Genomic DNA, 21,142 nt, shown 5'->3' with positions numbered 1-21,142 from the left:
TAGCTCTTTGCTACTGCACCTTGTCCACTAGAATCCATCCTCAATTACAGTACCTGTTATCTTTTTAAAAGCTCATGCTTGTGACTAGGTGTCAATTAGGAGTTCAGAGGATTTCAGAAAGGTCTACTTTGAAGCTTACAATCAGCCTTCTCAAAAAATAGGAACAAGAATTCCAAGCATACATTTGAGGGGACTCAACTTTTCTTTTATTGGGTCCAATCATTCCTTCTTGGGAGGACCCAATTTTCTCTCTTGGGGGCACTCAATTTTCCCTCTTAGAAAGACCCAATTACGCCTCTCGGGAGGCCCCAGTTTCCCTTCTCCGCGATTTCTCGACCGCTTCCCTGACCCTTCCACTCGTCTTTCGTGCCCCATTCCACACCATACCGTTGCAATTAGCGTGTTCCAAGGATTATCGCGTAATGAATCCTCTGTTCCGCTCGGCGGCAGCCTTAACGGTACCCCGTTCTCCGTGAACCTCCAATTGTATTCCCCCTCCGAGTCGGCACGCATGAACCCAGCACCGGTTCCCTCAGCGCCTCCTTCGCTCCCTCGCGATTCGAGAGTAATTATCCACGCATTAACGAGCAATCGTTCACCCCGTTTCGACCGTACTTTCATGAGCAGCCTTCGGGGCCCGGCGCGGGCCTCGTAAGCGGGACAGCGCGCGCGCAGTGTACACCCAGAAGGTGTTACTTTCGAAATACCGTCTAGTTCGTGCGTCATTCCTCGTGGCGGGCAAACGCGCGACGTTTCACTTTCGACTCTCGATGTACCGGTCCGAGCGGAACGGCGGCTGAACAAGCGGCGGCCTTGACTACGTCGTTTCGCGTTCGTGTGCCCCCACTCCACGCGTGCCACGCTTGTCCTTCGCCGTACGAGCCCCGGGCCCCGTCGACGGGGGGCCTCCTTTTCTTGTTCCGCGTCCTCCCGTTCCTCGTATGAAAAGCCACGACTCGGGCATGAAAGTTCCTCGGGTGGAGAAAGAGCCTCGCGAAGGTGAAACCTGCGATCCGTTCCTAGAAAGCGCGCCATCGGGGAACGGAGCAGCGATGGGGACTCTTGCTCCACGATCGTGCTGGATTTAACCTGCAATCACAGCCGCGCTCTGTGGGGACGTCGAAGAAGTGCTGGGTTAATTGCTTTCTATGCTGAAATTTGTGAGAATGAATAAATATGATTGGGTACCATTTCGGGTACAGTATTGTCTGATATAAGCTCGTGGGTAATTTTATTGTGTTATAAATTATGGGACAGTGAGGAATTTTTTGAAGGAGGTTTAGAGGGAGAGCGTTGCTGAGAGTTCATATTTTTGAGGTACCTTTCTTTAGCTATTTGTGTTTCTAAATTGAGTCTTTTTAGAAAAGATTGAACGTCTTCATAGAGATCCCTGTTAGTAGCGATTATCTATGGTAGTCTGATACCCGATCAACGCAGATCGCTAGGAAAATTTACCCTACCAATTTCCTAGAAAGTCAGGGTTTCTATTGATTACCCGGTGTCGTATGTCCTCCAACGAACATTCGATCCACTTGTTAGCGCAGTGTATCGAGGGCTGCTCCCTTCATCGACACCACCACCGTGTAAATTTCAATCAGGTAACGTCACAGAAGCCTGTGTATAAGAGTATCACACCGACTCTTCAACAGACTTCAACAGTCGTTCACTAGGGGAGGAAATAATATTCTCTTAAAATAGGCCCATATCTCTGTTAAATCTATCACATGATACAGTGTTGTCTGAATGTAAGCTAAAACTGTTCTCTAATTTTACTTACTCTTGCCTTTTGGAGGTAAACTTCAAATTGTTACTCTTTAAAAAAGTCACACTTCTTAAATGAACTTATTCTCAGACCATTTGATCTCGACGAGATCAAAGATCACAGCAATACGTGGTACATAGAGAACTTTTTTGCTTTAAACAATTCCCAGTCGCAGCGATTATAGTAACGAGCTTATAACGAGGCAATGGGACTCGAAAAATAGCAGGGTAGAAATTTACTGGGAACTCGCGTTAACGTTAGCGCGTTATCGTCGCATCTTTACAGGTTTTCTTGGAAAACTGGCAATTTACAGCGTCGTCCATCGGTGCATTACGGTACAATGACCTGGTCCGCAGAATATCGTCGAAGGGAAACACTGTTTTACGTAATTGCAGAAGCGCGAGATTCCGGGAACACGACGCAGTAGCTATTGTTGCTACGGGGCTTTTTTTATACAGGCGACAGGTTCTCATTGTTGAGACACGCGTGCATTCTTCTTAAAAACGCTTCCTCTTGCGAAACTTGAGTTCAATCTAATAATCTAGTTGCGTTGCGCCACAAGCAATCGCGTTACGTGACTGGCTTAATCCACGGTGCTGCTCCTGTTGTCCTGAAAGTGCTTGATGAGGTCTGTGCAGTGCTCTGAAAAGCGTTTACGTGGGTACAAATGTACAGGTGACCTCAGAAATTTACCTCTGAAACGAGTCTTTCGTTCGAAAACTTGTGAGACCTACATATTTGTGATTCTTCTAGACATGGGGTCTTCCTAGACTTAGGATCCCCCTAGACTTAGGATTCCCCTAAACTTGGGATCCTCTGAGACTTAGGATCCCCCTACATTTGGGATCTCCCTACACTTAGGATCCTCTTACACTTGGGATCCCCCTAGACTTGGGATCCCCCTAGACTTGGGATCCCCCTAGACTTGGGATCCCCCTAGACTTGGGATCCCCCTAGACTTGGGATCCCCCTAGACTTGGGATCCCCCTAGACTTGCGATCCCCCTAGTCCTAGGATCCCCCTAGACCTAGGATCCCCCTAGTCCTAGGATCCCCGTAGACCTAGGATCCCCCTAGATTTGGGATCCCCTAGACTTGGGATCCCCCTAGACCTGGGATCCCCCTAGACTTGGAACACCTCCATAAATGTGAAATCCCCCAGATTTGAAATTCCCCTAGATTTAGAATCCCGTCTCAACTTGAAACCCTCCCTACACTTGTAAGTCCATACTGATACCCAATATGCATTCCACAGCATATAAATCCCATCGCCAAGGGGTTAAACAATCGTTATCACGCATTGCTTTGTCAAAAGCTAATTAGAAGTGGTGTGTTTGTTTCAGGTCGAGGAAGCGGCGACCGAGCTCGAGCAACGATTCAGAACGGCCGTACAGTGGCTGGAGCGACAGAATACCCCATGGATGCGGTCGCGAGGGTTGTCGTACCAACGAGCGCGGCGACTGCATGGACGAATGCACCGCGGCGCTGGTCCTCATGTCGCTTTCATGCTCGCCACACAGTCCTCACAATCCCCTGCCACTTCACTGCCAGCACAATTACGGTCAGTATCATGCGGTAAATGCTTGCTAATACCAGGAACGAAAGCAATTGATCCTAATTTTATTCCTGCGCCGCCTCGCTGCAGTTGTTCTTTTGTCCACGGCCTCCGTAGCAAGAACAAATTACACGACCGAAATGTAATTGCCGCCAGTCGGGGCTCACTGTGTCTGCCTTGTACGTGAGCTTGGACAGTGAATCGGAGATATCAGTTCACTCAGTGATGTGTGTGAATTCTTCCTACCCTCGTGTGTGTTCACTCGAAGTTGCCCTGCTGTTTCAAGTAATTGCAGGATGTGGAGGTTCGATAAAAAGGGGGAATTAAGATATGTTATGGGGTGTGTAGAGTATACGGGATATATGGACATCTGAATGTTCAGTCTTGAGTAGTTTCTAAATACGAAATGTGTGAGTAATATCTCCTATTCCTTTTCTACAATCTTTTGTCCAAGAAATAAGCTTTGGAATCCCCTTTGAACAGCCAAAAAGAATGCATGATAAGGGAGCTATAGACTTTATCGATTACGCCCTAGGAACAATATTATCTCAATAGAAGCTTGAACAATACATTCTTTCAGACCATTTGACCCTCGGTACCCCATCTCGAAGCCCACTTAGTTCACAACTCGCCCCGAAATACCCAGCCATGGATTAAATTAATTAAAAATCCCTCCGTTTCCTTTGTTAAGGTTCCTGGGGAGGTCGAGGAGGAGGGGGTGGCGGCATGGTGGTCGGCTCTCCGGGTGTCGGCGGCACGTCGAACAGCAGCAGCAGCAGCGGGGCTTCATGGCGAAGTGGCACCCCCAGCCCACCCCTCAGCGACGAGGGGGCACCGACAACGGGCTCTCTATGGCCCACCGCGGCTCATCCTTCGCACAATCAGCAGCACTACCCTTACAACGCGTCTGGCTCGTCGAGCAGCACCCCAGGCTCCACCAACACCTTGGACGAGGGGATAGTGCCCGATTACCTCGAGGAGCAGCACCCCCGCAAGAAGAAGGTGAGTAAACGACGTCGACGACTGTAAACCGCTGCGTGTTCATCTTGCACGCGCGTGCACGCGCCGTATCGATCGATCGACAGCTCGTTATCTGATAAGATTCGAGTGCAACGCTCACCGACACGCTGTTGCAACGTTAATCCCCCAGCTGGTGAACTTGGCCTTCGGTCGACCCGTCGGGATTATCTATCATTCTGTCGCGATTCTAGGAATTGTTTTCCCCTCTCTTCTGCCATGGACCTTCTTTCTTCTTTCTTGGATACGAGAGATCGTCATGGTTATATTTATATCGTTATGGTGGGATAGTTGGAGAGAGAGTTTGAGGAAGTTTGAGGTGTTGATTTGTCTTGGGTTAATGTCTTTGCTTTTTTTTTGCAATTAGGTATGAATTCTTCTGATCTGAGTCTTTGATGGTAGTTTAGATAGTATCTGCAGTTTATGAGCAGGCTCTTATGTGATTGTTTAATGAGATTGCAATGTTCCGTGTCTATCTTAATTTTGTTACAAGTAGAGTATACAGTAGATTCCTTGGAAGATTTGAAAGGCTACTTTTACTTCTCGCTTTCCTCTGTTGCTTTTACTTTCAGACCCATTTTTTTTCTTGTCACGACCTTTCAGGTGTACATGCGTATTTATTCAGGTGAAATTCTCATACGTTAAAAAAGTTCAAATGGATTCAAGATTTTTCTTTTTATTCTTGAGACAATTATATTTCTCAAAAATGGAAGTCCATTTTTCAGGAAATGGTTGTGTAATTTATTCTCAATATTCAGTGTAATAATTTGCGGCATAATTTCTCACGAACTGGTCAAGGTCACAGATACTGGTTTTCTAGTAAAAAATTAACATAGTTTATTACTAAGATAATGAGATATATTTGAAAGGTCGAGTGTACAGCTGAATTCAGAAAAAATGCATTTTTCCATTAAATTAGATATGGAACAGATTCCATTCGTCATAGGTCGGTATTAATCATCATTTTATCAAGATAATGTGTGAAACCTATTGTTAGGATGTGACACATAATTGTGTTTAATAAAAATCTAATAGATCTGTTTTAGTTTTTATCAGCTTATCAGGACACTATAATATAAGAGAAATTTATAAAAAATATATAAAATTCAACTCTGAAACATATCTCGAATATTTTTTTTAATTTATCATGGAATCAATCCCACTAGAGGTTACTCTATTCAAAGATATATTTCTCATCACTTTAGTATATCAGCATAAATGAACTTTACTTATTTCTATGCATTGTTCGCGATGACTCATCTGATTCAAAACTCGTCAAATTGATTTCAAAAGCTAGAACTATTGTCACACAATTTAAAAGCCTTCTCTCATCAATATCCCAAAATAATACCCCACAGTTTTCTAGTCCACATAACATGTTCCCAAACTCCATCAACCTCACCAACAAATAGTGCCATCTCATCCACTCGAAACTAATCCAACCAGTTTCCGATCACTTCATCAAAAATTCCCAGGAAACTCTGCATCTCTTAGGGAACAATTTTCCAGTCGAAAACACCTCGTCGATATCAAAGTCCACATAAAACAAAAACGCGTCAGAATCCCCCTGGAGCTAAACGAGCATCGATCACGGAAAACTATCCATCGTATCGCCAAGCGTTCGACCTTCGAAACTAGTTTCCAGCGTTGCGTGTTTGGTATCGGTTCCATCGACTGCCCTTGCCCAACTCGTCTTCCAAAGTCTTCGTTAGCCTTAATCCTCGCGAGCACATTCGCCATCGATATCGACCCTAAACCATCGCCGTCTGAATCTCAGTCTTCACGAAACACGAGGAAGAGCTCTTGCAGAGTCTGTGGTTTCGAGGAGCCCGCGATACGGCGTCTTATCTTGCATGAACTTCGTCGATTTTTTAGGTAAACCCACGAAGGTTATCGTGACCCGCGGCTCGGACAATTAAATCACTTGCGAGGCGTGGCGAACTTATCTCCCCGAACTTAGCTCCTTCCGCATCGGAGACTTACATTTAATTAACGTCAACGAGCCCGATAAAACCGTCTTGCGTAAGAATCTGGCGCAACTCGTAGGGAGAACATCGCCATGCAGCATCCATGTGATTCGTGGCCTCGATGGATCGATACTTGGAGGTTCTCGACTGTAGTTTTCCGTTTTGCAATGGATTGTAGATACAGATAGTATTCACTATTTTTAGTTTTATGTTGTGCTAAGGAAAAAGGGATTTTTCGTTTTGGAGCAGGCAGAGAGTCAGAGAGCAAAGTTTCTTCTCTTTTTGAATTCAAATTTCGCGCGCTACTTTGTGGCTGCGAAATTTTCGCGGAGTTACAATTCTTACTTATTTCTAGCATAATATGACTGATCAATTTTAGAGAGGTACAGTATTCCTTTTTCCTGAGTCACTCACAGACTATCATTGACGTCTTTGATGAGTCCAATGAGGATTAGTGTATGTCCTTAGAAACAAATCTATCGCTATTATAGACTCGTCACTGAACTGTGCCACTCTATCAAGGAAACACTATACCATTGATTATACATATCTGTACTACTTGCAGAGCAAAAAAAGAGTGAAAGCATTTTTTAAACGGAACTTTTTATTTTCTCATCAACACAGTTTCACGCAGATCTAGTCGACCTAAACTATAACAAGGTAGCTCTATACCAAGATAAGACTATGTTGCGACTGGCTCTGTCTAAACGTCTTTTGTCTCTTAGATTGATCTTAGAGTGTCCAGGATTGGAGAGAACGAGGTACCCCGTGGCATATTGCGACGCCTCCGCAGCTATCACGCGCAGATTACGCAGCATCTGTTTGCGACGCGTTTCAACCGGTATCTTGAATGTTTACTAAACATTCCTGCCACGAGGGGATCCCTTGTCGTTCTCTGGAAACGTGAGTGGCTGAGATCTAGCTGGGGGAATGGTATCGAGGGTATTGGATGATTTTAGGAAATGTGGGAGATAGAGTATGCCGATTGGACCGGTTGTGAATTTCTTAATGGTGTCTTTCCATAATGACTGCATCGCTATAAATTCTCTTTTCGATTGTGTAACTTTCTTTAAAACATATTTAAAGTAGTGCAGTGTTTTTACTGACTGATTTAGGACTCTTGCTTGTAAACATCAAAACAGATTTCTTGGCGACTAGTTTTCCTTTTCTTGAGGTCTCTAGCGGACTCGAAAGATCCAAATTCCTCTGGATAATTAAAAAATAATTCTCATTCCTCATGAGATTCTTAGCCTAGACCCAAGCTTTCTTCAAACTCCGTTTCTCGTAAAAGATCCAGTAAAATCGTAGCGGAAATGATGCAAAGAGTCCGAGCTCGCATTCTTTCTCGCGTTCTAGCATCGCGAAAGATCAGACGCCACGCTCGAGGGAGGTAACGGTAAGCGTAATCGGTAGATCGCAGGTGGAGTTCGAGATCTAAATGAAAATCTGAACGCGAACTGGCGAGATTCTCGATCATTGGAGCGTGGCAAGGACGAAACCGTTATCATCCTGCGCTCGGTGATTCTTCGAGGGAAAAAGAAGGGCCCCCTATGCTTTTCTCCTGCTGTCATTTCGTAACGTCTATCGATCGCTTTTGCAACCGAGAGGAATACGCGACAGGAAGGAGAGAGAATGAGGGAGGAGCGATCGATCGCGAAAGGTTTTGGCACTAGACGTCGGCCCTGACCGGCAAGAAATGCAGTCGCAACAACTACGCTCGCCTGCCTCGCGCACAATCACGAGGAAAACGTTTAAATTGCTCTCTCACTCTTTTTACGAGCTGCACTCGCTGGACTGCATGCAAGTGCAGTCGCGGTTTTTTAAATATCACGCGTGGAGACTTGAATTATTTAATTTTAATTCTTAGGTGACATTGCAGGGTCACAATACTTCATACTTAGGTTGTAAAATATTCATGAACGAGCAGAAAATTTGAATATTTGAATTTTCAAATATCTGACTATTTGAATTTTTGAATTTTTGAATATCTGAATATTTGAATTTTTGAATATCTGAATATTTGAATTTTTGAATATTTGAATTTTTGAATATTTGAATTTTTGAATATTTGAATTTTTGAATATTTGAATTTTTGAATATTTGAATTTTTGAATATTTGAATTTTTGAATATTTGAATTTTTGAATATTTGAATTTTTGAATATTTGAATATTTGAATTTTTCAATTTTTTGAAAAGTTGAAGTCTTGAAATTTTTCAGCTTTTTCATTAACTTTCCAAACAGCTCTTTTCAAATAAGGGAAAAACTCGTCTCATTCAGCTCTTTAAATAGGAATCTTATATGTATAGGGTATCCACCTACGTGCATCCTTTGACGGCTGAAGCCCGTATATGCTACGGGCTCACGTGTCTTTACTGCTCGTGTGTTTGTAAACCTTCTTACGCAAAGTCAAGGCAATGATGGCTAAGCTCTAAGACGAGTTTAGATTATGTACACAGGCTTAGACCAAAATATTCTGTTTCACACTCTGACTACTGCAGTTTAGTATCATGAATGATACTAACAGGACTCCTACCATAGATTACTACGGGAATAGGATACGAAGGAGGGTTGAATAAACAGAATAATAAAAGCTTCAATTCAAAACGAAATCACATTTTATTGGAAATTAAAAGCAAGTGAGAGAAAATAAAATGAGAGAACTAATTTTCATTTCCATAGAAAAAGGTTCAAAAACTAGTTTCTCCAACTCCATTATCGACTTAAGCCATCTTCCATATTTTTCTCATTATCGTCTCTTATCTCTATCCACGCGTATTAGTGGTATCTCCCTACCAAAATATCAGGTTATTGCCCCGATTTGGGTTCGAGCAACTTAATCCTATCAGAGATCCCAAAGTGCATTTCTAATGGGGCGACTGCAGCCTCATCATCATCCACAATCGATGGTCTCTCCCGTGCCAAGTCCACGGCGATGACATAAGCATCGACTGAGCCAAGGATGTAAACACGCTCGGCGATTTTCGGTATTTCGTAAGATGGCTAACAAGTTGAACCTTGAGGTATTATCGCCGCGCTCTAAACATAGGCACGCGTCGTCGAGCGTGCGGAAAATCCGTCCGACGGGAGACGAAAATAGCTGAGAGCCCCGCGAGAGGAAGATCTACACCACATCGCTCTGACACACTCCCTTTATGGTTTTTCAGATCCGAGCGAAAGTGAACCGCGACCCGATCGAGAATGGACCAGCGAACTGCGCCACCTACGAAAGCGAACAGGTGAGTCTTATCTTATCTCCTCGACGTCTAATGAGCGTCTGGGTCAGCGAGTTTCAGGACTCTGGGATGAACTGGGGGTGGAGGAAAAAGAGGTCAAGAGAGAGAGTCGAGTCTTTTAGCCTTTTAAATGCATTTTATTGCAGCTTGACAACTTATACTGAAACATCTGTTAGCTTTTGCAAGAATTTATAATTTGTTTAGTAACTTTTAGATTTCTCTTTTACGGAAATTGCAAGTAGTATGCTTTGCGAATGTTTTATTAATTTTCCATGGTTTTCTGTTACTTAAACTACTATCTAAAAAATCATACATTTAAAGTGGTGGTCTTACGAAAATTTAGCATCAAAATTGAAGCCACTGAACTTGACAATTCTTGCCTCTTGGACACCACCGCCCAGTCCTCGAACTCCTTCATACAGTCCCTCGTTCCAACCCTCTCCCTTTCAATTATCCCCTCCTCCAAAACCCTCGCAGGCGTTCACCCCACATTATGCCCCATGCACCGCCACGACCCGATGCCTCAGCTTTCGACCGCCATCTCCGCGTTAAATGCCAGCGAGCGCATCCCGCGGCTAGTCCTCGAGCATTCGTGACCCAGTTAGCCGAAGGTTCCTCCTACTTTCACCTCCGACTGAGTCGACATCGGACTCATTCATCTCCCTGGAGCGCGACCCAGGTCAGAATACCGTTCGAATTTGCTGCGGTTCCGCGACCAACCTTGTTGCATGCAACCGTGTCTGGCGCATAATTTTCGAGGGACCACTTTCACTGGGCGCGCGCGCGTCCCTCGGCCACATGACCCGATCGACCGAGTCGAAGATATCCGCGCGGTCGGCGATCAAGGTCGTCGCTAGATTCTTCCCAGCTGGACTCTGAAAGGTCACGTTCCTCCGAGCGAGCTTCCCATGTTCACGTCCATGGAACCTGGATTCCCCTCGCTGAGGGGAGCGTGGCAGCCAGGAAGTGGCATCACGGTGTTCGCTGCCAACCCTGTCCCCTGCATCCTGCCTCGTGTCCCCAGTGCTGTGCCTCGATAGGTGTCACTGGGTGCATCTCCCGTCCCATTAGTCTGTTTTTTTCTTGGAGTGTCGTTATCTGGAGGCCTAGCCAGCTCAGTGCAATCGACGGTGATAAGGCTGGGTGTCGCTGATAACGACGAGACTTCGCGGGGCGTATCGGCAATGGATCTACGATTTCGACGAATTTCGTCTGCGTCCGTGACGCGGATGGTCGGGGACGGAAGCGAGCCAAGGTCTTCCCTGTGTTTTTGCAATGGTGTCGCGGTGATTATCTGTTCCGGTGATCGGGTTGGCGCAGATTCGCTGTAAATATAGTACTTCGCTGGCTTGATTGGAGTTCGAATGGGACGAAGGGCGAATTGATTACGAGGATTACTGGGTTGCCGCCTCTCAGCGCGGCCTTTCGAGGCTGTGCTTTTTGCTGGGTTCGGGTATTTTTGTCGATTCGCGGGGCTTAGTGAACGTTGAGACTCGGTAGGTGTTGGTAGAGTAAGAATGGAGTGAAGTAGAATAGTAGAACCTCGTTTAATCGAGGCTCAATTATTCAGAGCATTTTTTATTCAGGGTTTCTGTAATTCAAATGAAATTTCAAATCTGAGATTCTACAAACTAATGCAATCTACTCGCAGGGTTAACGTTCTACGTCAGAAAGTTAATCAGAGTTATTTCGAGCAGTTCAGGGTCTCACAAATATCTCAATTATAAGGGGAACTTGAATAGTCTTCGTTCAACTGTAATTGAGAGTATTCGTAGCTTTTAATGAAGCTTCACAGTCAAGAGAATCGAGTGCCATCAATATTTAGGCCCAATCAATTAGTATAAATCTAAACTTTTTTTAAGGGTAGTAGTCTCTGTTAATACTCCATTTATTATTGTTCTAGTTGTAGTTTCTGATGTGTGCATAACAATAAAGTAGGCGACACAATTCGTCCTTCCAAGTACTTTCTCCATTAGTGCTTATTATTCTCTGCGTTAACTACCCTCTAACTCTGGAATCGATAGAGTATCAACATCAGCATTTATGACTCTCATGCTAGCTTCGATGATATGCACGATATGAACTGTTATATTACTTCATAGTACCTTCATTTCCTTTCGTTCAGTCTTTGTGCTCCTCTGTGGACCTAGTTGGCCCATTGTGCTCGCTGCTATTCAAGTTTCTTCTCTATTGGCTACTTTTTGGTCCCTCAGATTAAGTACACACATGAGGGGAGCTTAACTGGGTTTCTTGCTTCGTTTGGAGGTCTTTTGCTGGGACAAATTGTGTAGGACGTATCATCAACTTGGTATTATGCTATATTAACCCTCGAATTTGATGAGATGTATCTAGAAAAAAGTACCTATAATTTTATGCAGCAAGCTACTGTATGCTTGTTAGTATACGAGTTAGAGTCTCTTATCAAATGTTGGGATCTCATAATTACAGTCCCTTTGCTAATAGCCTTTTCAATACACGAATTAGTACAGTGTTTCTAGTGATTTCTTTTTTCAGGCAGTTAGAGCTGTATCTCCTCATTAACTTTGACAAAATGGTAGAAAAACTGTGGCATTAGTAACTGTCGCTGATACTGATCTATGCATCCCGTAATTTTCTTCCCATTAGGTGAGTCACAACATACCCAGAACCTTTCATTCGCGCTCCCTGGAACATTTCAAAACAGGAATCCCGATCTCTAGACAAAATCTACTCTCAATTAAAACAATGAAATCTCGAATCAGGCTTCCAGAACCCTTCACAAGCAATAAAAGAAACCACCCTTAAAAAAGGCTTCACAGTCGCACCTCAAATTAAACCTCTATCTCCATTAATCAAACACCCACTCCATTATCCTACTAAAACACCTGCTAAAGAAGTATCTACAATTCCCCAAGAATCCCCACCCCACCAGCGTTCCCAGTTCACATCGAAAGTTCACGTTCACCCCGAATCGCCCCCATGGATCCCCCTGCCAGAGGGTCGCGTCTGCGCCTGAATATCGGTCGTCGCGACGCACGCCTCCGCAATGGACCTAGATCTCGGGAGCCACGAGAGAACCGGCGCCGGCGTTGCACCGCGTCGCAGTGCACACCACGTGACGTCATCGGTGGCACGTGCCTCCCCCCTTGCCCCTCGACCCACGCCCAAGGCCCAGCGTTACTCCACGCGTCGAGGGGTCGAGGAGAAGGAGGGTTTCGCGGGTCGACGGGGGGGAGGATAGGCGGCGCGAGGGAAGGGGGACGATAGTTAAGGTCACCGTGGCCCTGACTGCACGCGCGCGAAACAATATCCGTGTGCAGGCCGATGCAGCTGTGTGCGACGGCGGTCGCCGCGCGCGGCGAATAGAACCGCGCAACTGGGAAGATTTATTTCTAGTTCCGCGATATCTCTTTCCACTCTTTCTAGCACCGACGAATCCGAAACAAGGGCCTTGACCATCGACTAGCTTCCACCTCGACGAGGCGGAAAGACGCACGTGCCGAGCGCTCTGAAAGGGGAAGCCTTTTCGGTGCTGGGAAACAGGCACCTTGCACTTTTCGGGAGAGGGAGCTGCTGCAGTCTCTGGGACAGGGAGGAGTAAAGTGTCTCAGAGCTTTTTTTAGAGTCCAGTTGGAATTGGCACTGTGGGGGGATTTTTTTATTCTGTGTTAGGGAAGTTCAGTAGTATAGGTTTAAATTGCAGTAGAGTCAGTTAAGACTCTGCTTCGGTGGTTATTGTTTAGAAGCCTGGTGCAACTCGTAGCTATTGAAATCTCTTCAGACGTGGGTCAGAACCTTTTCTTGGATGAAAATTTCTAGCTATTAGTCAAGAATTAAAAGTCGGAATATTTCTGTATTCCAATTTAAATTTATACTACTGTAGACATTAAAATAGGTAATTCGATGTCCAGTGGTTTGCAATATGTTTCATACAATTTTATTTTCCTTTTTTTATCTAGTCTTCTTTTGCCTTCGTATCCCCTATTCCAGAGAATTGAATTAGAATAGTAAGATCTAGCTGCTCTTGAGCTCGCAATCAGTCGACGCGAAGGTCCTTCGCGGTTGATAAGGATATCTAATGTGTGCTTTGGAGTATCCTTGATCAAGAACGCTGTAAATTGATAGGCGTGGCAAGAGTAGCTTCAATTAGCAGCTGCAATGTAGTTAGCTCGGTTTTCGCGAATAATTGGATACTAGATATGGAAAACAGGCACGAGAGAAGGCTTGAAGGGTTTCATCAGTTTAGCTGCGGCTACTAGAGATGAGTAGCACAGGGAGTGGCTGCTAATCGTTGGGTGCAGGATTGACTATGCTTTGTCAATGTTTGATCATCGACGAACGCAGGAAGCGTGTAATCTTCTTGGATTGCATGTGCCAGAGTTGACATGAGAAGGAAAAGAATACATGGAGTACCTGATTAAACAGTAACTACTGAACACTTGTCCGTCTTCTAGTATTCAAATCACAAATCCATTACTTCCTGAACGCAGAACTATGCAAGTAAAGGATGCCTCTATAAGCGTCTTGGCAGAATCATCTCATTTAATTCTAGCCACAGTAACAGATGTGCTTGAGGAGTCTAATTAATTCAGAGCTAGAGAATTTCAAAGCGAATGCAAAATTCTAATATACATTTAAGGAAGTCTAATAGGATGAACGTTGAGACTCAAGCTCGTTCTAGCGAAGGAATCGGTAATTGCCTCGAAATTCCTTCAAAGGCACGAAGTCTAATAAGTCCACGCGACCTTTGTCCTTTCACAACCACGCAATACTGTCTGGCAAGGCTCGCGACCAACTTCCTAGAACCGTTCGTTGTGGTGTTCACTTGGCGATTCACGTTGCCAATGGGAGCTCTCATTGAAGAAACGTCGCAGAGCTCTAAACTCGAAATAGCTATGGTACCGTTATGGCCGATGAATCTCGAGACTTTTTAGTGAACCAATCACTGGTTAATTTTGCCTTCTCCGCGCTTTCTCTCGAGATACACCCATTCCGCAATGAATTTATGCTCCTAGAGTTAATTGCGTCTTTATGGTACTGAAAAATGCTCTTCACTCGCCATTATCTCTCTCTCCCACCTAAACTTCATTCTAAGATCCACCTATATCTACCTTACAATTCCAAGAAACCTCCATTGTAAGTACAACTGCTATGCTAATGGAGCTCAAAGAAAATAATCGAAATAGCTGCGTAGTAAGAGTACGCTTCGAACCATAACAGCAAAAGCTTCTAGGAAAATCTGTAGAACACAACCACGTTACTTGCCCGCCAATCAATTACGTAAATCCGCATATCGTTTGCATAACTCCCAACAAAACAGAAAGAAACACGCAAGCACCGACGCAGATGCACAGCCGACCGAAAAACACCTTGCGTTCTAACACAGATACATTCCCAGTGGCGTAATCTATTCCACGCGTTTCTTCCAAGCCCATTGGTCAATTCTGACCAATTACACGCGTGTGCCACAACCCTGCCTTATTCTAAGTACTTTTGACCCCCTCTTGGTGTTGACCTCTCAGTCCCCAGCTCGACTCTTCCATGGAAGGTCGTGTCTCGCTAATTCTAGTGAAAATCCTCGTTATTATTCGGCCTCACTGGGTCGATCCAGTATCCCAGGATCCAAGGAGCGATCAGATGGACGTTTCTCGCGAGATGCGGACGCGGATGTTTCGTTTCATTGCCAACAACGTATACACGTATGCCTCGGGCTCTGGGACGTTAGGTCGTATTGTGACACGTTCTTACGTAATAGCATTGCGTAAACTTGACGTTCACCGTAATGTCTGTCGTACGTATTTCCGTGCGCACAGCAACAACGAGTCAGGCCTGGGCCGATGTTGCGATTATGCAGCTCGATTTCCGTCTTTCGTTTCTTCTTCCTCTGCAATTAGTTACTACGCCATAGACACAGAAACATCGCAGTGGTGATTTAGGTGTCTCGAAATTAACACGACTGTCACGCCAAGTTGGCAGCGATTTCACTTTAAAAAACAGATTTTTTATGCATTTTCATATCTCTGCTGGAAATTAAGAAAGTGGTCTGAGTCAAAAATTGAATTTCTCGCTTATTTGATATCGTATAGATTTACTTTACAAAATAAGTGACAAATTCAATTTTTTAGATTTTCTACTCAGACCACTTTCTTAATCACCATCACAAATATGAACATGAATAAAGAATCTTTTTCGTTTAAGCTGAAATCACTTAGATTATTTTCAGAATTATCAGCTCTCATTTTTCTAACAACTGTGCATATTATTTCCCTACTAATAGTTATATCAGTTCTTGTTGTTTATGAAAATGTCCTAGTTTGGTCGCGTTTAAATGAACTGAAACGAAGGAGAGTGCCTATCTGCAGAACAAAACTTGTAGCGTTTCTAACGGTGCGTTATCAATCCATCGAGTTACGTATGCGCAGAGCGATTCCGCCGCTAGAAGACGTCGCATGACATAAGTCGTTGGCCGTGACACCGACATTGCGGAACGTAGGAAACGTTTCTCGCGATCCCCTTTTGTTTTGATACTCCCGTGGCCGCGGCGCGACCATCCGATCCTCCAGCACAATCCGATTCGCTCGTTTGAGAACACAAGCACGTACCAGCGTGCACCGCGCATTCTCAAACAACCGTTCGAAGCCCCAGCACCGCGCGTTCTATTCTCAAATATCGTTCTCGTTTTAATTCAATCGTCGATCGGCTCACGGATCGTTCCGCGACGCTTTCAACCTTCGTTAATGTCAGCCCGACCGAGCTGTCTAAAATTAAAGCGTCTCATTAGATCGAGTTCGATCGGTCTTTCGAGATTTCGAACGTTCAGACGTTGCGTTCGCTTCCATCGTCGATCGAGAATAGGCTGGGACACGTGGTTCACGCGGCTAGCTTGGAGTAAAGGTCATCTCGTATTCTTTTCGCTGGCACAAAAGCTGTCGTGTGACATTGGCTCTTAGAGAGGTTTCTATTTCGTTTGGAGAGATATGGGGCGATTGAAAATTCATGGGCCTTGGGGCATAGAGAAAGCTACAGCTTCGAGGCTCGTTGGAAATGCCTAAGTTGGATTAAGAAACTTGTTTCATTAAGCTGGGAGAGAGGGTGCTTTGAGACAGGGAATCTGGACGGGAAGTAGATTTAACTGAAAGCTGAGAGGGTAGGAAGTACGCTCTATCTGGAATCTCAATTGACAAGAGGATATTTTGGAATGTTTGTTAAGGAATAGTTCACACCATTGGTGCTACAGAAATCAGTAGAATAAACTTTATATACAGACACACCTATTTGTGAGAAACAATAGAAATTCTGTCCGTTATAATTACTCAAAAAGAAAAAACAAGGAAAATTAACAAAGTCCTAGAATCCAACCAGAACTATCTTCTATATAAATCATGGAACTATCTTCTATACACGCATTCTTGAACAAAGAATGCGGCATAAAGCTAACTGATCTCACAGTCGAGATCCACTGCAGGATCGATCGCGATCTCTCAGTTTATCTTGGTCTGCTTACGCCACTTGGCTGCTCAGCCCCTGCCTCGGTGGAATGCACAGGCAGAGACAATGCGTGCAAGTTGCTAGGAAGGCCAAGGAGATGTATATTCATCAAGCATCTCCTTGGAAACCACTACAGCCTCGGCCGACCTTGTAAGGTTTGACTCTAATCAGCGAGTAGGTAGGGAGCAGATCGGCCATTATAGAACTAGTACCTGCCGGAAGGAATCGAGAACTCGTCGGCGTGACGTTATTTTCCATCACGTAATTCATTTCAATTTCACATTCGCGTTACGTGTTACTTCATTGCGATCGATCGCCATCTTGCTCGGCTGATTATTCGTAAGTCTACATCACTGAAAAATAGAGTTTCTTGGAATAGAGAACAATTCTGTGGGGGAGTATCGAAATTGGGATTTTTATTGAAGCTAGAAATTATGACTAAAATTTAGTTTTTATATTTTTTTCTTCTTGAGTAAATTTTATGGAATTATGGATTATTAGACAGAATCGGTATTGATGATTTTTTTTGGTGAAAGTAAGGTGTAGGTTGTGAATTTTTTTATGTGTCAGATTGAAGTGAATTCTGATAATTTTGTCGCAATTTTTATTATCGCAATTTAGGTCCTTCCTGCATGTGATACTTGAAGTACACAGTGAGACACTCCTGTTTCAAAGAATTCTTATTCCATATATGTTAACGAGGACGACACATTTGACGATCCAAAAATTAACGAAGTATTTTTCCACTTAGCACATCAAAAGAATCTAGAATTGTTTCGATACACATGATGCAATAAGATTTCTGTGAAAACTGTAATGTTGCATTAGCATTTATCCATTTTCAAGACCACTGCTCTAAAATAAAATATGAGTGATCAGTTTGTCCATTCTTTTTATGGGTAAAAATTGCTAGGATGTTTGTAGACTGCTTTTCTATGAAAATAATTGTAATCGAAGTGAGTTATGTCTTTCTAGGTAACTTCTCCGACTAGCTTACGCGTGTCTGAATATCAGAGCAATGTGAACGTACGAACGCATACGACAGTGTATGTACATAATGATTATCATCAATGCATTCAACCAGGTGCACAGTTTGCTGTTAGCAATTTCTTATCGACGTTGAAATTGTACGTTATGCAATCGATTGTGCAAGAGTTACCGAACATAATGACGAATCAAGTGTGTTTTTCACTCTAATCATTAAGCGGCTAGGAGAGTTAATTCATATCGTGTATCGAGTACTTCCGGTTGGTTATCTTTGCGAAAACAACACGCAAACTTTTATTCAAATGGAACAAATGTGTTCCTTGAAACTGTACCATGTGTCGCATGGGACATATCGATTTATTCCAAAAAGGAGCAATTAGAAACAGTGACCTACATGCCTCGCAATTCTCTTACTTCAAGATTCAATTTCAAGCCCTTTTCGATTGGCAAATTTAGCTACAGGCCAGAACGTTTAATTAATCAATTCTCTCAAACGACTGCTCTACTTCAAACAATACACATTTCTCTTTCAACATTATTTCATATCTACTAGTTCTGGCCAACACTCGACTCAACCGTGTCAAGTATCTCCACCCTCGATTCTTTTCAGCAACCTAAACAATTTCCCTCCCCCACCTCGAATTCTCTCTCTCTGGAACCGCAGTGGCTCTCTAGGGACGCATCGGCTCGAAACTGTCATTCCCAGGACAGCCATATCGAGGATATCCTCTGCGGTGTAGAGCCGTATGATGGACGTTGTCACGTGCCTCAGGCGTACGCTGACTACCAATCGAGCTGTCGGAGGCCCGCCGAGAAAGGCCCCTCGCCGAGGGTCTTATGAAGGAAATGTCACTGCTAATCCTCACCGATTTTAATGACATTTGGTAGGACTATAGTTCCACATGTACAACAATCATAATCATAATCAGAGTTATAGTCATAGATGACCAGCCAGTTGTGAGAAAAATGAATTTAAAGTTCGGGAAAACCACTTAGTCAGGTATACTCCAGTAATACAGGATTAATTGAGGATCAGTCCTAACGTTTCCCTCATTAGACATTTAACATCGACGAGAGAGTAGTTCAAGTTCGAGCTCGCGAATTTCTCGACTGGCAGTCAGTGAGGATAAGATACGGTTCTGGGACGATGTGCCTTGCGTTGTCCTAGGTCCTGGCCGTCTTTTTTACGCGCCGAATGTACGTGTCGGCCGTGGCCGCGGCCAACAGCCTGCCGCTTCCTTAACGAGCGATCGTGATACGCTCGGGGCCGATGGGCTCTTCTTGCGGAATCATCGCGCCGACACGCGGCTCCGCTTCCTCCTCGGGCGCAGGCGTGGTATCGACCGTTCGTGGACTCTACCTTGACCTCCACTGCCGAAGGTGGCTCGAACAATTAAAGCTCTTGAGGGCCTTGGCTCGGTTCGAATCGATCCACTTCATTAGCGACCGATCGAGGGCTGAGCTTTTTCCGTTACCTGGACGACGATCGTACGGTTCCTCTGGGGGCGAGGAGGGTACCGTTTGGGGAACCCTGGGGGATCCAAGGGCACTCTGTGACAGGCCTCTGTGGGCCTTTAATATCGGAGGAAATGTGGTCGTAAGAAGAGTCTTTGGGAGTTGTTTGTCTGGTGTGGAGAGGATTAGATTTCGAGTCTGAAATAAATTGGTATTCTTGGAGTGCTATGGGTAATATTTATGGGGGTAATTAATGGTGAGTGAATCGCTGTTTATGAGTCGTATCTGTTTCTAAGCACTTGCTGTGGCTCCTCGGTTCTATTAGATATTTAAATTAATTTGGTCCTCTCGATGTACAGGGTGATCAGTTTAACTGGAAATTTATCAAATTTCCTATTCAGCATTTAGAATATTCAAATATAGTGACATTTATGTCTTTCTATTATACCCAACTTTCACGCTGAATGCAACATGGTAGCTATGTAGTAGTGTCACTCACAGCTCAGAGGAGTCAGCAAACACGTGGATCTCTCTTTTTCATAGGAAATACGTAATCGATGAAATAACTGGTCACACAGAGGAGCAAATAACTGGTAGACCGTGCACAGACATTAAGAGTCACACTCAATACACGTGATCGGTGTCTCACGGAAACTGCCAAACACACGTAACGAAGGTGTTAACGCGCAACGTCTGCTAAGTCTGGGCATTCCCCTTTTTGGGACGTGTTGCATCGTGCGACATTTTGCGCGACCTTTACGACTGGTTTCTCCAAACGTTTCCAAGACTTTGGGGATTTTATCACCTCGTAATTCCTCCAAATAGGTTGAAGGTACAGTGAATACACCAGCGAACGCTTATCGAGGGAATATCAGTATACGTGCAAGTAGATCTAAAATATTGTTAAAATTTTTGAAGATATAAAAAATCTTCAAAACATTATTCTCAGATATCTCGTTTCTCATTCGATGACAGAGTCACACATTAACACACTCGCTCAGAGAAAGTGACGAGTTTGTGGGAACCTCGAGTTTGGACGTTGCTCAAAATCGATTTCGCGATCGAGCAGTTTCGTACGAGCCATGATTGTCGATCAGCGATCCATCGATCCACCTTTCACGCATGGACGGTCGATCTGGTTCCACTTGTCCGTGAGGCAGCTTCTGAATGCTCGTCGCGTCGCGAACGCCGCGAATCGCTTTACGATCCTCGAGTACATCAACGCTGTTTACATAAGCAGTTTCGACACTACTGCGACCGATCACAATCAGTTAACTTTCTCCCGCGTATCGATCTCGGAAAGTCGCGTATCTGTCCAGGGATTTGTTCGTCCGTGAAACGAGCTTATGAAAGAGAAGACTCGCGCGAAAGGGGAAAGTCGAGTCCTCCGTGAGCAGAAAATTTGTTTTCCCTTTTACCTACACTTGCGAGGACTTGCAGAAAATTAGTGACGCATTTTCACTTGATTACTTCGCATTTCCTGAAAGCCACGCGGTGATTGGAAAATTCTGTAGAGTAGGTGGAAGGTCAAGTCTTGGAGCAACCCCTGTGGGAGTAGTTCAGGGGTGAGACACTTTTTCTTTTTTTACTTCGGTTTATTTGCTCTTTAAGGGAGATTGGAGGATGGAATGAGGAGGAGTTTCTATTCTGTAGTTTCTAGATTTCCTTTCTCCCAAGCTGTTGATAAGGGTTGAAGGA

At 44.3% G+C, this 21,142-nt stretch overlaps 1 protein-coding gene across 2 annotated transcripts in view; it reads left to right on the top strand.

Moving 5' to 3' along the window:
• The window catches only part of Glut4ef (Glucose transporter 4 enhancer factor), a 77,769-nt gene that overhangs the window by 45,933 nt on the left and 10,694 nt on the right, over positions 1-21,142 (top strand). For both annotated transcript variants that reach the window (XM_076375852.1, XM_076375853.1), the window contains exons 4-6: positions 3,105-3,322; positions 4,008-4,318; positions 9,467-9,538. In XM_076375852.1, coding sequence (XP_076231967.1) covers positions 3,105-3,322; positions 4,008-4,318; positions 9,467-9,538 — 601 coding nt within the window. The remainder of the gene's footprint in view (positions 1-3,104; positions 3,323-4,007; positions 4,319-9,466; positions 9,539-21,142) is intronic.

This window comes from Calliopsis andreniformis, chromosome 4, assembly GCF_051401765.1.
Source record: "Calliopsis andreniformis isolate RMS-2024a chromosome 4, iyCalAndr_principal, whole genome shotgun sequence".
Taxonomy (NCBI): Eukaryota; Metazoa; Arthropoda; class Insecta; order Hymenoptera; family Andrenidae; genus Calliopsis; species Calliopsis andreniformis.
Note: the sequence above shows the minus strand (reverse complement) of the source record. Positions and strands in the feature narration are given on the sequence as shown.